General features: G+C 28.2%; 2 protein-coding genes across 2 annotated transcripts; both read right to left on the bottom strand.

Annotated features, from left to right (window-relative positions):
• Nucleotides 1-667: 667 nt before the first annotated feature.
• Nucleotides 668-1,069, bottom strand: LOC133780124 (uncharacterized). The gene is made up of 2 exons (XM_062219999.1): nt 884-1,069; nt 668-829 (listed from the first exon to the last, which is right to left on the bottom strand). The coding sequence occupies exons 1-2, from the start codon at nt 1,067-1,069 to the stop codon at nt 668-670; spliced, it is 348 nt and encodes a 115-aa protein (XP_062075983.1).
• An 8,133-nt stretch (nt 1,070-9,202) lies between these two features.
• On the bottom strand, nt 9,203-11,317 carry LOC133778480 (beta-carotene hydroxylase 2, chloroplastic-like). Its single transcript, XM_062218426.1, has 7 exons — nt 10,713-11,317; nt 10,566-10,625; nt 10,383-10,454; nt 10,092-10,226; nt 9,817-9,942; nt 9,650-9,706; nt 9,203-9,534 (listed from the first exon to the last, which is right to left on the bottom strand). Exons 1-7 carry the CDS (start codon nt 11,130-11,132, stop codon nt 9,457-9,459), a joined length of 948 nt encoding a protein of 315 aa, XP_062074410.1. The 5' UTR covers nt 11,133-11,317; the 3' UTR covers nt 9,203-9,456.
• Between the last annotated feature and the right edge of the window lie 4,233 nt (nt 11,318-15,550).

Genomic DNA, 15,550 nt, shown 5'->3' on the forward strand with positions numbered 1-15,550 from the left:
AGGCTCCGTGGGAACCTCTGCACAGCAACTTCTGTGCACTTAATGTTTCATTATAATTTATTTATATATTTATAGTTCTTTCTCTTTTGTTACATTTTGGTTTCCCTTTTTAGCGTGTTTGAATTTGTTGTGATCTGCTAAGTAGTCATTATAAAAAGTTCTGCAATCAAGTCTAAATTCGCAATATAATTTTGTTATATGTTCTCAACACATTTGCCCTTTGAATTTTTTGTCATATATTAGCATGTTGGCCCTCAAAGTGGTATTTATAAATATACAAATATATATATTTTTGTTTGTTAAAATACAACATGTGAGAAATTTAACCTCTAACTGGTAGAGCTTATTGCTAATTGATTTTTCGTGCTTCTTCACCTCCCAAGAAAAAGTCTTGCCAAACGATTGCACTCCATGCTAGCACCACATAACAGACAAGTGCTTCAACTTTTTTTTTCCCCGAAATAAAAATATTTTATAAACATTTTGCAGTACGTAATAGTTTCACTTAAAATAACAAAAAAAAAAAAAAATTACTCATTGTTTTACTAAAAAATATCAAAGTCGAAAATAAAATATCAAACTAATAACATTTGTTTGGTTCATCGTTACACTAAAAAATAAAATAAAGAATAACAAACTAATGTTACTAATAATTACTACGTAGTCTTTATGAGTGTTCTCGCTCCACAGCTTTCATGAGAAGACTATCTTTTTCCAACACCATCTGGATTGGCATGAACCCTATTTCATTGGCTATGGCCATCATCATCTCCTTCGTCTCTGCCATGTACTCCTTCAAGCTCACAACGCCATCCTTATCGTGATCGAACTGTGCAAACAGTGAGCAATAAACATTAGAAACCTCTTATGGATTCGTCTTCACATCGCTACCAAAATCTGTGTCCAGTATTCTAAGAGACTGAAATTCTTTTAGTATTTCAGCGTAGCAAAGAACTCCATCATGGTCGCTGTCTAATTCAGCATAACGACATTGTAATGCGGCAGTAAAAGCTTCCTCATCTTCGATAAAATTATTAATAATTCTACTATCTATTAATTCTACACTCATTTTCTGTTCTAATAAGGAAAAAAAAAACAAAAATTGACTTGAAGCAAATGAAGAAAATAGATAAAGAATTCACCGTTTGTATATAAATATATATATTAGTCCGCATTCATTAGATATTTATGTAGAGATAGTTTGCATTGAAATTTAAATTATGATTTTTCTTATAAATGAATTAATTTGATTTAATTCAAATAGAGATATTTATATACTAGGAGTGTAATTTGAATTTAAATTTACATTATGATTTTTATGATAAATGAGTTAATTTGATCTAACTGAAATTTTTTGTTAATTTGAATGGAATATTCTTATATTTAATTGTAGTTTGTAAACATCATTTAAACTTAAATAAAATAAATAATTAAAAAATTAAAATATGATATTTTTGAGATATTTTACAATGATAATTATTTAAAAATAATAAATAATTAAACAAATTAAATTATGATATTTTTTTAGATATTTTACCATGATAATTATTTAGAATAATAAATAATTAAATAAATTAAAATAGAATATTTTTGAGATATTTTATAATGATAATTATTTAAAAATACTAAAATCATACATTTTATAAATTAAATCAAATTTAATTAAACTTAAACTCACTTATTAGAATAATACCATATTAAACATATAATATAATCTACTGTAAATTAGCAACAAATTACTTTTTTTTTTAAAAAACTAGCAAGAAACTTAAATTTAAAATCTACTTATAATATTTAATGTTACATTAAACATATAATATATAATTTCTTGTTGTCACTCCAAAATTCAAAAACTAGAACAGACATAAACTTAAACAAAAATAAATAAATTATTTAATTAAAATAGAATATTTATTTAAAATTGATATGACATTATTATAAATTTAATAAAAATAATTAATAAACTCTATAAATAAAACTAAGCAAACATGCATATTTCATAGCACTTGTATATAGTAATACTAAAAATTTAATTGTTTTTATATTTGTATTGATATTTTAATAAGGTGATCTATATATATACTACAAAAAATGAGGTTTATGTCAATGCATTTTTTGTAAAGAACAAAAAGCTTTTGTGAGAATGTTTTCGTGAAGACAAAAGTTCACAGGTAAAACACATTACATATTGATGGAGAAATAGCCATTCTGAAATATATTTTATATAAATTTTAAGTATAGATTATTATTTTTGAATTTTTCTTAAACACATGCGTTATGTTGCATGTCTCATTATTAGTTGTATTAATGAGTCATACTTATTATGAGTTGTGCCTATTGTTAATTTATAGTTGTATTATGGGTTGTGCCTATTATGTTGTATTAATTTACGAATTAATCGGTGTGATTATAGTCTTAGGTATGGCATCGCAAGTCACTAGTCATAAATGCATAGACTTATACTAACCTTACTTATACTAATACGGGTAAATACTCATTGAGTACTGTGTATTTTATCGAAATACAAATTTGATATTCTTTGTTTCTGATAATTATTATTTGATACTCTCTGTTTGCAAAAACTACAAAGTTTGGTACTCACAATTCATTTAAATTTTTAAGATTCTCATAATACTCCTCATTTTAATGATTTATTTGATTTTCAATTGTTTTATTATTTCTAAATGATTTAAATATATTTTCAGAATACATAAAATAAAATAAATTTTTAATTAAAACTTTAAAATAAATTTAATTAATTAAAAAATTAAAAAACTAATTAAAATCTTATTAATTAACTTTAAATAAATCTAAATTTTAATTTAATTAATAAATAAATCCAACTTTGATACAAAAAAATGTGGGTAAGATTGGGAGGGTGGGGAACTGAGATGGTGAGGGTGAGATTTGGTGAAATATGAGTTTTTTTTTCTTCATTAATTAAATTAAAATTTAGGTTTATTTAAAATAAATTAATAAGATTTTAATTAGTTTTTTAATATTTTAATTCCAATTTTTGTTTGTTTTTAATTAATTAAATTTTTTTATTGAAATTATTTTGAAGTTTTAATTAAACATGTATTTTATTTTATGAATTCTAGAAATATATTTAAATCATAAAAATAATAAAACAATTAAAAATCAAATAAATCACTAGAATGAAAGATAATCTGATAATATTAAAAATTTAAATGTATGGAGGTACCCAACTATGTAGTTTTTGCAAATAGAATATATCGATTGATAATTATTAGAAACATATGGTATGAAATTTGTATTTTGATAAAACACAGGGTACCAAATAATTATTTACCCTACTAATACTCATAAATAGTTTTAAGTTGTCCTACCAAACAACACTAATCAAATTAAAAAACTCTTCCAATTTAAAGGAAGGCAAAATTTCATGCATGCGTATCAAACTTAATTCATCCATCCTAATTAACTAGCATTAGTTTTTCTTTAAATTAAAAAGATCTAAACTTCTTTATTAATTCCAAAATCTTAAATAAAGATAACAATTTAAATTATTTAGTTATTTATTTGTTATAGTTTGTTACATTTAGGGTTTGTTAGTTTTAGTCTATTTTGGTTATACGACTATATATAAGCCTTAGTTTACTTTTGTAATGGTACTATGATATTGTAATGCCCCACGTCACTATGGGTGCTTCCTGGACTGGCGACTGACCCTGTAAACCAACACGAGTCTTTCCAGCGTGCTTTGTCCTCACTCGCACGCTTATTGGGAAAACTTCCCAAGAGATCACCCATCATGAGACTACTCCAGGTCAAGCACGCTTAACTTTGGAGTTCTCAAGTGATGGGCTACCGAAAAGAAGATGCTTCTTGTTGGCATAGGTAGTACCCATCAATTCATTTAAGTCATCTTCAACTGTGCAGTCACATACCTACACAGTCTTAGAATCATAACACTTGACCTTCCCCAGGCGATGTAGGATTGCACAGCTTTTACCCGGTCTTTCCCCTTGCAGATCACGGGATTCTGACTGTCATAATCACCCCTTAGGGGTCCGACGTCCCCGTCGGCCACATTTCTGGCTGGGTTAAGGCTCTGATACCATTTGTAACGCCCCACGTCAGTATGACTGCTTCCTGGACTGACGACTGGCCCTGTAAATCAACATGAGTCTTTCTAGCATGCTTTGTCCTCACTCGCACGTTTCCTGGGAAAACTTCCCAAGAGGTCAACCATCATGAGACTACTCCAGGTCAAGCACGCTTAGCTTTGGAGTTCTCAAGTGATGGGCTACCGAAAAGAAGATGCATCTTGTTGGCATAGGTAGTACCCATCAATCCATTTAAGTCATCTTCAATTGTGTAGTCCCATACCTACACAGTTTTAGAATCATCACACTTGAATTTCCCTAGGCGATGTGGGATTGCACAGTTTTTACTCGGTCTTTCCCCTTGCGGATCATGGGATTCTTGCTGGCACAGATATAATCAATAAAATATTTTCTTCTTCTTCAATATGGTATCAGAGAGGAACACCTAGGATATTTCTTCGATCCTCTTCCATTTTCCGTTTTCTCCTTCGGCGAGCTGTGTTTTCTTTCCCTCCTATCTCTGACGACCTGTGTTTTTTTTCTTTGGTTCTTAATGGAGACCACCGATGCTTCTATTCCTCATTCGCCTCCCACTCTGGCTCAAGCCATTAGTACTGTAACGGTGCCTCCGAATTCCACCACTTCAAGATCTGTTCTTGAAGATCCATCTGACCCGTACTACCTTCATCACGTTGATAATGGGCAACATAATTACACCTCATGGAGCAGAGCTATGAATCTTGCCTTCTCTGTTAAAAACGAATTAGGATTATTTGATGGCTTCATTCCTAAACCCTCTCCTTCCAACACTCTGTTATTCAATGCTTGGATTCGCAACACATCATCAGTCAACACATCAAATGAACCCAGTCTGACATCGAATGGATCTATTCTGGCATCGATTGGACCCAGTTTAGCATCGAACTAGAATAAGTCATTCATCGAATAGACCTAGTCTGGCATCAAACTAGACCAAGTTTGGCATCGAATGGACCCAGTCTAGCATTAAATAGACCCAATTTGGCATCAAAATAGATATATTTTTGCAACAAACTAGACCCAGTCTGGCATCGAATGGACTAAGTTTGGCAATGATTTGACCTAGTCTACATCGAAATAGATTAATTATAGCATCGAATGGATCTAGTCTTGCATCGAATGGGCCCAGTCTCCCATTGAATTAGATTCAGTCTGTTATCGAATGGTTTTAGTCTGGCATTGAATGCACCTAGTCTGGCATTGAACATACTAAGTTTGCATTAAACTAGACTGAGTTTGGCATCGAATGGACCCAGTCTTGTATTAAACTAGACCCAGTTTGGCATCGAGTATACCTAGTATGTCATTGAACTAGATCCAATCTAGCATGAAATGGATCCAGTCTGGCATCGAATGCACCTAGTCTTACATCGAACTAAACCTAGTCTTGCATCAAATGAACCCACTCTGACATCGAATTGGCCTAGTCTGGCATTGAATGGACCCATTCTGAAATCGAATTGATCAGTCTGGCAACGAATGTACACAGCCTGGCATCGAACTATACTGAGTCTAGCATCGAACAAATCGAGTTTGGCATCGAACTAGACCGAGTTTGGCATCGAACTAGACCAAGTCTAACAACAAACTAGATCGAGTATAACATCAAATGACCTAGTCTGGCATCTATTTGACCTAGTCTGGCATCGAACTAGAATAAGTTATTCATCGAATAAACCCAGTATGTCATCAAACTAGACCTAGTCAAGCATCGAATGGACCCAGTCTGACATTGAAATAGATTCAGTCTCGCATTGAATGCACCCAGTCTAGCATCGAACAAACCGAGTATGGCATCGGACTAGACCGAGTTTGGCATCGAATGGACCCAGTCTGGCATTGAAATAGACTAAGTATAGAATCGAATTATACCAGTTTGGCATTGAATGGACTTAGTCTGGCGTCAAACAATAATAAGCCAGTCATTGAATGAACCCAATCTGGTTGAACAAGACCAATCTAGCATCGAATGTTCCCTGTCTGGAATTGAACTAGACCTACTCGAGCATCGAATGGACCTAGTCTGACATCGAACTAGACCTAGTCTGGCAATGAATGAATCCATTTTGAATCGAACTAGACAGAGTTTTGCATCTAATGGACCTAGTCTGTCATCGAATAATAATAAGTCACAAATCAAATGGAGACAGTCTGGCATCGAACTAGATCAGTCTGACATCGAATGTACCTTGTCTGGAATCGAACTAGACCCACTCTAGCATCGAATATACCATGTGTTGCATGTCTCATTTTCTAAAAAGAAGGGAATTTTGTTGTTGTTGTGATTTTAACTATCTTATCAGTTGTATTAGTGAATCATACTTGATTATGATTTGTACGTTTTATTATTTTATGAACTTATCGTTGTCATTATAGCTTTAGATGAGATGACATCGCAAGTAACTACACTCGTAAATGCAAAGACTTAAAACTTGTACATAGTATTATTTAGAGAAATTATAGGAATTGACCCAAAATAATGACATTAATAAGCTAATATCCTCATTTTTAAAATTATAGAGAAATGACCATTTTACATTGTTGATTATCTAAATTCTCTTTTTTTTTATAGTTTATTTATTTATTTAGGAGCGTATGACTTTAATATAGTGGTATATGTATATTAGTTTTGTTTAATTAGTTTTTATTTTAAAGTTATATTGATTTTTTAAGTTTTTTATGGGTTGTTGGTATATTATTTTCCAACTAGTGTATATATTTTTTGTGGTATGATATATCATTTTTTTTTTATTTTAGTTTCTATCTTATTATACATAATGGTATTTTACAATTTTGTGTGATGCTATATACATTTTAATGGTAGTATATAATTTTGTTAGCATAGTATATACATTTTTTAGTAATAATTTTGTAAGTTTTGTTGGTATATTATTTTTCAACTTAGTATATATATTTTGTGGTATGATAAATCATTCAACAATCCATAAAAAATGAAAATAAATCAAAATAACTTTAAAATAAAGGTTAATTAAACAAAACTAATATACATATACCATAATATTAAAATATTTAACATAAAATAGTAATTTGCTAAATGACATATTTGGTAATATATAATATTAAGAAGGTGATTAGACTATTTTACTACAAAATTAAAAACATAATATTTACATACTTTCACATACAATTTAGAATCATTTTGCATCACGCCCCTATTATTTAAACCAATACATAGTGGTGAAATAACTAACATTGGGTCCCTTATAACAATGCTCGTAAATAGTTTTAAGTTGGTACTACCAAACAAAATCAATCAAATTCAAAAAGTCTTCCAATTTAAAGCAAGGCAAAATTCCATGCATGTGTCTCAAACTTAATTCATTCTTCCTAACTTGTATTAGTTTCTCTTTGAATTAGAAAGATCTAAACCTCTTTATTGATTGCAAATTCTTATCTAAAGACAACAATATAATAAAGTACATGTCATTTGAGACATTAAAGGCAGGCCTTATATATGGATTACACAACTAAATAAAGTTGTATTTGGCTTGTACGAGTCAAATTGTAGATGCACAACGTTACAAAAAGACCGAGTCTTTCTAATTGATATATCTATAGTCAGTCTACTTCACTAATTAGGAAACGTAACGTAGCTGCAATGTATTTAAAATTTGTAAGCAAGTAAACACTCACTTTCTTATGTACACTCTACAAATAAATAGGATATTGGCTGCAAAAATATCAAATATTTTTAAATATTTTCATTTATATTTTTTTTTTTTGTGATAAAAATATTAAAATTTTGTTGATAGTTTCACTTAAGTACCAATTTTTTTATTTTGACCACAATAATACCAAATTTTTATTAATAATTGCACTAAAGTACTAATTTTTTTGTCACATAAATAATACCAAATATTTGCTAATTTTAAAGGATAATTATTTCAAATATTCTTTGAATAATTTTTAAAATGTATAAAACAAATTTTAAATTATTAAAATTTAAAAATTAAATGGAAAAAAAAGAATAAAAAAAATTGAATTTATATTTAAGAGTAAATATTAGTAGAGATTTGATATTATTATTGTAAATATTCCTTAAATTATTTTGAAAAAATATATAAAATCAATTTTTATTTATAAAAGCATATAAAAAACTAATAAAATTTAAAAATTAAAAAAAAATTGAATTTATATTTAAGTGTCACTATTGATAAAAATTTAGTATTATTGCCACATATATATTTCTTAAATAGTTTTTTTTAAAGTATATAAAATCAATTTTATTTCTAACAAAAAATTATTTAAAAAGATTTAGTACTTAAGTAAAATTATTAATAAAAATTTAGTATTATTGTCGCCAAAATAAAAGAATTGATACTTAAGTGAATCTATTAACAAAGATTTTGTATTTTTGCTGAAAAAAAAATTAGTAGATAGGTAAAAATATTTAAATATAGATAATTAAAGATATATAATACTGATTTACGTATGGTTGGAAAAGGAAATAAAAACTCGACAAGCATGATACATATGTATCAATAAATTCAATCATAATTAATGTTTACATATTTGACTTATTATTAAAAATATCTATAACAAAATTATACTCAATACTTTATGTTTACATATTTGACTTATTATTAATAAAAGAGAATTTATTCATTTGGTACCTTCTGTTTTCAATAATATTTATATGGTACCATGTATTTTAAAATTATACATATTTGATACTCTAGACTCAGATTTAATAGATAAAATTTTGTCAATATGATCAAACTGTCATCAGTTATATATAATTAGGTACTTAAATTTAAATTTGGAACTTACATAATTGACAGCAGTTTGATTAAATTGATAAAATTTTATTAATTAAATTTGAGTTTAGGGTACCAAATATGTACGATTTTAAAATACAGGGTACCATATAAGCATTATTGAAAACAAATGGTACCAAAATGATACTTTGCAAAAATACAAGGTACTAAATGGTTACTTACCCTTAATAAAATCTATAACAAAAGTTAACTATAGTAAGATTATTGTTATTAGGAACCATATGAGTTGACAGATTTTTCATATTATTTATTAGCTCAAATATGTGAGACTTGACAATAAATTATACTAATAAATATATGACATCATCACCTAGTATTGGATATTACTGTAGCCATTAGCAATTCTTGACTAATAATCGTCAAATACATTATGTGTACAAAAAAAAGCACACTCTTCGAGCTGCAAACGAAAACAATGCTTTATATATTTTTTCTTTACCAATTAAATCAATTTTCTTTGTTTTTCTCTTAATGGAAATTTATATTTTATAAATATATCCATCAAAAGAACAAAAATAGAGAATGCATGGGTAATAAATAATGAAAAATTATGAACTTTTGGTTGATTTAATCCTCCGTTGAATCTCTTTATCCAATTCTTCAATTCCCCCAACATTCTCTAATTCCTACACACAATCAAGAAAATTCTCAGCACACAATTCCAAATTTGACTATAATAATAATAATAATAATAATAATAATAATAAGACATAAAAGTTGATTAATTAGATAGAGACTCACATTTGGTCCTAAGAACAAGCCGTATGGGACTCCTCCAAATTTGTCAGAATGATGAAACTAAAAGCATTTTATAAAAATGAAAATTATTACACACGTCACAGGAATTAATTAATAACTTTTAAAATAAAAAATAAAAATGAAAATAAAGAGAGTGAAGTTATAATTACTTGATGTGCTGCAGCAACTTTTCTCAAGTAAGGAACGTTTGCAATGGGACCAACCGGGAAACGACGGTGGACTAGACCGTCGTGGACAAACATATAAGCCATCCCAAACACTGTAATTCCTAATCCCTGTATTAATTACATATATTGCCAAACATATTCATATATACTATACTACTAATTCGAATTTTGGTTGGACATACATATTAGACAATATCCTATTATTAAGAATTTAAATTGTAAAAATAAATGTAAGACTTGAAAATAAAGGAACTCACAGCACCAAAACAGAGTCCAGGAAGAAGACCATTGTTGAAGAAGCCATAATGCAAAAGAGCAATGGCTGGGACGCCGTTGATTAAGGCGAACACATCGTTGTGCTCAAAAGGACCATCTCTCGGTCTGTGGTGGGACTGAAAAACGACCAATCGTTTTAAGCACAAGCCCAAACACAACAACTTTCTTTGAATTCAAAGACGTACTATTACTAAACTCAGTTCATCCAAACTTAAAAACAACTTTAACCAATCACATTCCACAGTCCATACAACACAAGAAGAGAATTAAACCTTGTGCATTTGCCACAATGAAGCGTGCCACAGTGCTCTATGGGCCCACCTTGCCCAGAATTCCATCCCAATCTGAAATTTAAATTTTGTATTTTTTTTGGTTTTCAATTATTGATTGATGAAGTAATTATTGGAAGTTTAATAACTTATTATTGAATATGAAAGATAATTAAAAGTTCTTACAGCAGAGCCAATAGCGAGGAGAATTGTACCCAACATTTCAACAACTGGGAATTCTCCACCCTGATCGAGAAAATAAACAAAACCCCGTTTTTAAAAACGGAAAAGGGTATTTGAATTTGAAAACAGAAACGAAAACAAAAAGTTCACCTCCATTTGCCATGAGAATCTATAATAAACGGCTATAATGGCGGCCGAAGAAACTCCGAGGCTGGACATAATTGCAGCAACAAGATAAGCATGTCTCTCTATTTTCTTTCTTGCCAATCTATCTTCTGATATTCTTGGAACTATAATTTGAGTTTCGGACTTGGATTCGTCTAATTTTCTGGGGCTTATTTCGTCGGAAACTTGCATGGCGTGATAATCCTCTGTTTTCTGGTTCAAAACTACTATACGTATTCCTTTGCTCTGTTTTCTCGAATGATTACAATCAGTTCGATTGAGATTGGTTTTTTGAGCTGAGAACGACAAGGAGATTGATTCCGAGATGGGTTTTGGAGATGGAATGAGCTTTCGCCCGAAACTGTAGATTACAGCTCCTGAACCGGTCCAAACACCGGAAGCCATGGACTTGATTGGAAGCTCGAGTCAACTCAGCTGGTTATTATGAAGTATCAGAGATTTTTCTGAATAATAGAAAGTTTTGAAGGAAATAAAAATATTTGCGTGAAAGAGATACTTTGGGCTTGGAAATGTAATCAAATGATGGTGAATATTTATTATATAGATTCTGAAGTGTTTTCAGACCGCCTCCATTGTTGTCCAAAATTTTCTCTTATTGCAGTGATGTTACTGTAAGTAATAGCCCTCTGATTTTCGTTTTTAGTCCTTTGAATTCATTAGAATTAGCAAAGTCATCTGTGAGGTTTTTTTATTAGCAACTAAGTCCCTAAATTTATAAATAATAATTATTAACTTAGTATAAATAAATTCATAACAAATTTTTGATAATTTCCTCTCTTGCAATCTTCCCACGTTTGAAATACAGTCTTTAAGTCAAAATTTAAAAAATCAGAATTAATTATTAATTATGTAAAATTTAAAGATGTAATTTACTAAAAAAATAACTTTATCAATTTGCCAAAAAAAAAAAAAAAATAGCAACAATATATCATGCTAATAACCCCTCTAATTTTGGACCAATATTGGATCTAAATTGAAACACAAATTGATTTTTATTTTGCTATCTGAAAATAATATGTGATTCAAGTCAATTTGACAATTATTCATTTGGTCACCAACTATGCTAATTGTAAAATTAAATTACAAATGTCAATGAATTTGATAGCGGCTTTGGCCAAACAAGTAAGCAATCTTTTCTTTATATATAATTAATTGTCACAAAAATAGTTTGTGCTATTATAAGTTAGATGATACATTCAGTTGAAATACTCTCATATGTATTTTATTGTTATCTATTTTAGAATAAGGTAATTTGACTTTGAAAAGGATCTGTCATTCTTATTCAGAAGCTATTTCAATCTCTTCTCCAAATCAAAGTTATTTGATAGTATTATAAATGTTTTAATCTAATAAATAATAAATAATATTATACTTATTAAATTCCATTCTCACACCTAACCAAACATGTTTTTTCCGGAACCAAACAATTAATATTGATTACATGGTCAACCACACAATATAATTTTTGATTCACATTATCATACTTATTTCATTCTATTAATCTTCCTATTCCTATTACCATTTTAGCTTTACAGATGTAAATAGTTTTTGTTTTTAAAAAAAAAAAACAAATAGAACGAGTTTGGAGAATTCCTCAACTTGGGCCGGAATCAAGGATGGGTATCCCATTCAAACCCATTTTCAACTATCATCTCTTTCTCTCAACTTTCAGAAATGCCATCTTTGTACAGGTAGAGGAAAAATACCAATGTCCAACTTCTAAAATTTATTGCCTTTTTTTTTGGATAAGTTTGGTTTGCCTAAAAAGAAATGCACAGAAGAACAACATTTAATAATAGGGGGAGAAAAAGGAGAATAAACCTTATTCATATTGAATACAACAAAAAAAAAGAGAATATCTACCAGTTCATCAAAGTTTTACAAAAAAAAAAAACAGTCTAATGATAATGATAGAATATATGTAATTATTATTTTTATTATTGTACATATTGTATATTTAATTAACAAAATCATTCAGTTTTAAAATCAAACTATTTCCTCTTTCTTAGCCTAACTTGTAGGCATAACAGTTGTATATACTCTGTATATATTATCAACTAATGAAGACAAAAGGCAGGGATCATATTATTTCATGGTATCAGTCGCTTAGGTTATTCTTCCTCCTCCAAACTTTGTAAAAATTGATCGATTTTTCTTTTTCTATTTTTATATATAAAAAAAAGAGGAATATGCTTTCAATTTTCATCTTGGTTCACCAAATTTCCCATACAAGAAGTGGTGGGATTCTTGAATGTAACTAATTGAATTAGTTAGAGGTGTTCCTTAGTTAAGATAGGCCTTTATACGAATTTGTTTAAAATTTTAAAAGAAAAATAAATAAAACTATATAATTTATTAAAATTTAAAGAAATATAGGCTTTTATATTTACTTTTACTAGAGGCCATAAATGTCATAATTAAGAGCACTTAGAACAAGTGAGGTATAATAGCTAAATCTATAAAATTTAGCTCAAAATCATAAAAGAAACTTCTCTGCTTATTTTAGCTACCGTCCACATGTAGCTAAGAGCACTCCCAATCGGTGATTTACTCTATATATCAAAATATCTAATCAAATTTCAACTTTTTCTATTTTACCTCACATTTTTACATTACACCATACATCAACTTTTTTATATTTTCTTTTACATCATTTAAATATTATATATTAGTTAAAGTCAAATAAAAAAATTGAAACATAAAAAATAGCTAATGGAAGAGAGAAAGGAAAAAAGATGAAAAAAATACATTAAAAAAATATTTACATTCACCTTTAATGCTTAGCTACATTTAGTTTTATAATTATGGGTGTTTGTGCAAATGTATTTTAACTAAGCATCTAGAGCATCCAATGTAGAAGGATTTTGACCTATTTAGCTAATTTTTTTTTTACATATTGACATATATAAAGCATCCATTGGACTGCTCTAAATAATGTAACTAGGGTTTATTTCTCTTTCAAACATTTTTAATTATTTTAAATAATAACAATATAATATTTAAATTATGTAAAAAAGAAATATAAAATAACTCATGTATGGTGTAATGTAAAAATTAAAGATAAAAAAAAGTGATATTGTGGTAAGACATTTAAAAAATAAAATAGAATATCGATTGAAAGTGCTCTAACATATAATTAGTTGGCAATAATACTATAATAAATATCAAATTTAGTGTGTCTATTAAATATTAAATTTATTATAAAAAAAGAGAGTATAATATTGGTTATTAAATTCAATTGGATGAACACTACCCTTAAAAATATGTCTACCTCAATCGCAACACATATATAGCAACTAAAGTTTCATCAATTAAAGAATCATGATCATCACTTGAATCTAGAAGCTTCAACTGGCTAAGAAGTACAAGTACATTTGGGGCTTATTTAATCTTGGTCTGGTTATTGTAAAACTCACCTGCTTTTGGGTTTCCAATTTCTTAAACATGAATCCATATAATAATTGGGAACTTCATTTTTTAAAAGGTAACCAACTTTAATGATCTAAAAAATACTTGATTTCTTTCCAAAATACCATTTTTTTTATTTTCTTCGCTAATGTGTCAATTTGTTTTATTTTGAATAACTTGACTAGTAAATAAATATATTGTATACCATAGATAAAAGCAATGTGCTATTATTTTGTTACAGATAAAAAAAATAGTAAATCATTGTAATCAATTAATAACCAAATAATTAAATATCCCATTTAGATACTAATGAGTTACAAAATTTAAATAAAAATAATATTTTACTAATAAGTTACTATGGTTACTATTTGTAATCATTTAATAATCATATATACATCAATACACAAATAACTTGTGTAATCATCCAAGCACAAGTTAGTTTAAAAAAATTAAAGTAATTGTACAAATAAAATAAGTTACACACTTAAATATGTACATTTGTATGTGTTGTAAAAATAGCACTATATTTGGGACTGGGGATTACAAAGTTTTGATTTTTGTGGCTCTAGGTTTAGTCAATTTTATTTGTCAAATAACATAAGAATACTAATCTTAAAAAGAAAAGAAAAAACATAATAATACAAGAAAACTATTTAAATGAAAAGCTTGGTTGCCCATGAAAGTATGTTATTTGTTGTCTGAAGATATCGTTATAGTTTATTATAAGATAATTATACAAAATACAAATAATTGGTTCCACGCATGATCGTATATTTAATATTACAAAGTATATGCACGAGGGATCATTAATTATAAATTATATATGGTTGACTGAGACAAAGATCCCAAAAGCACCAAGGAAAATAGGCCTATAAAGTTGCCCTATATATATAGTTTATATATTTCATGAATAGTTGATAAAGACTTCAAGTGGTTCTTAGTCTATATAGACCAACCTTTTTTTGTTAGGAAAAAATTAGTTACATCATCTTCAATTCTTTTTTTTTTAAAATGAAATTATTTATTAATGTAAATTAATTCTTACTGGAGAATTTATAAATCTAGGACAAGAATTAATCTAAATAAACTATTATATTGAATTAGTAATAGAAATTACGAGTGAAATATCATGACAACAAGAACTACTATCTACAACATTTAATAAATGAATAACATCTAATAAAACATGACTAAACACACGAGTCTCACTGAACTTCGAGATCCAAGATACCAAAACACTAGAATCATCTTCAAATTTCAATAGAACTTAAATATCAACATTTGTATGCGTTGTATAATTTCGTTTTCTTATTAAAAATAGAACAATAATTAGTAGTGTTGTTTATCCTTTATTTTTTACTTACTATTCTATTATTCCCTAAATGACAAAATAA

Source organism: Humulus lupulus, chromosome 5, assembly GCF_963169125.1.
Source record: "Humulus lupulus chromosome 5, drHumLupu1.1, whole genome shotgun sequence".
Classification (NCBI taxonomy): Eukaryota; Viridiplantae; Streptophyta; class Magnoliopsida; order Rosales; family Cannabaceae; genus Humulus; species Humulus lupulus.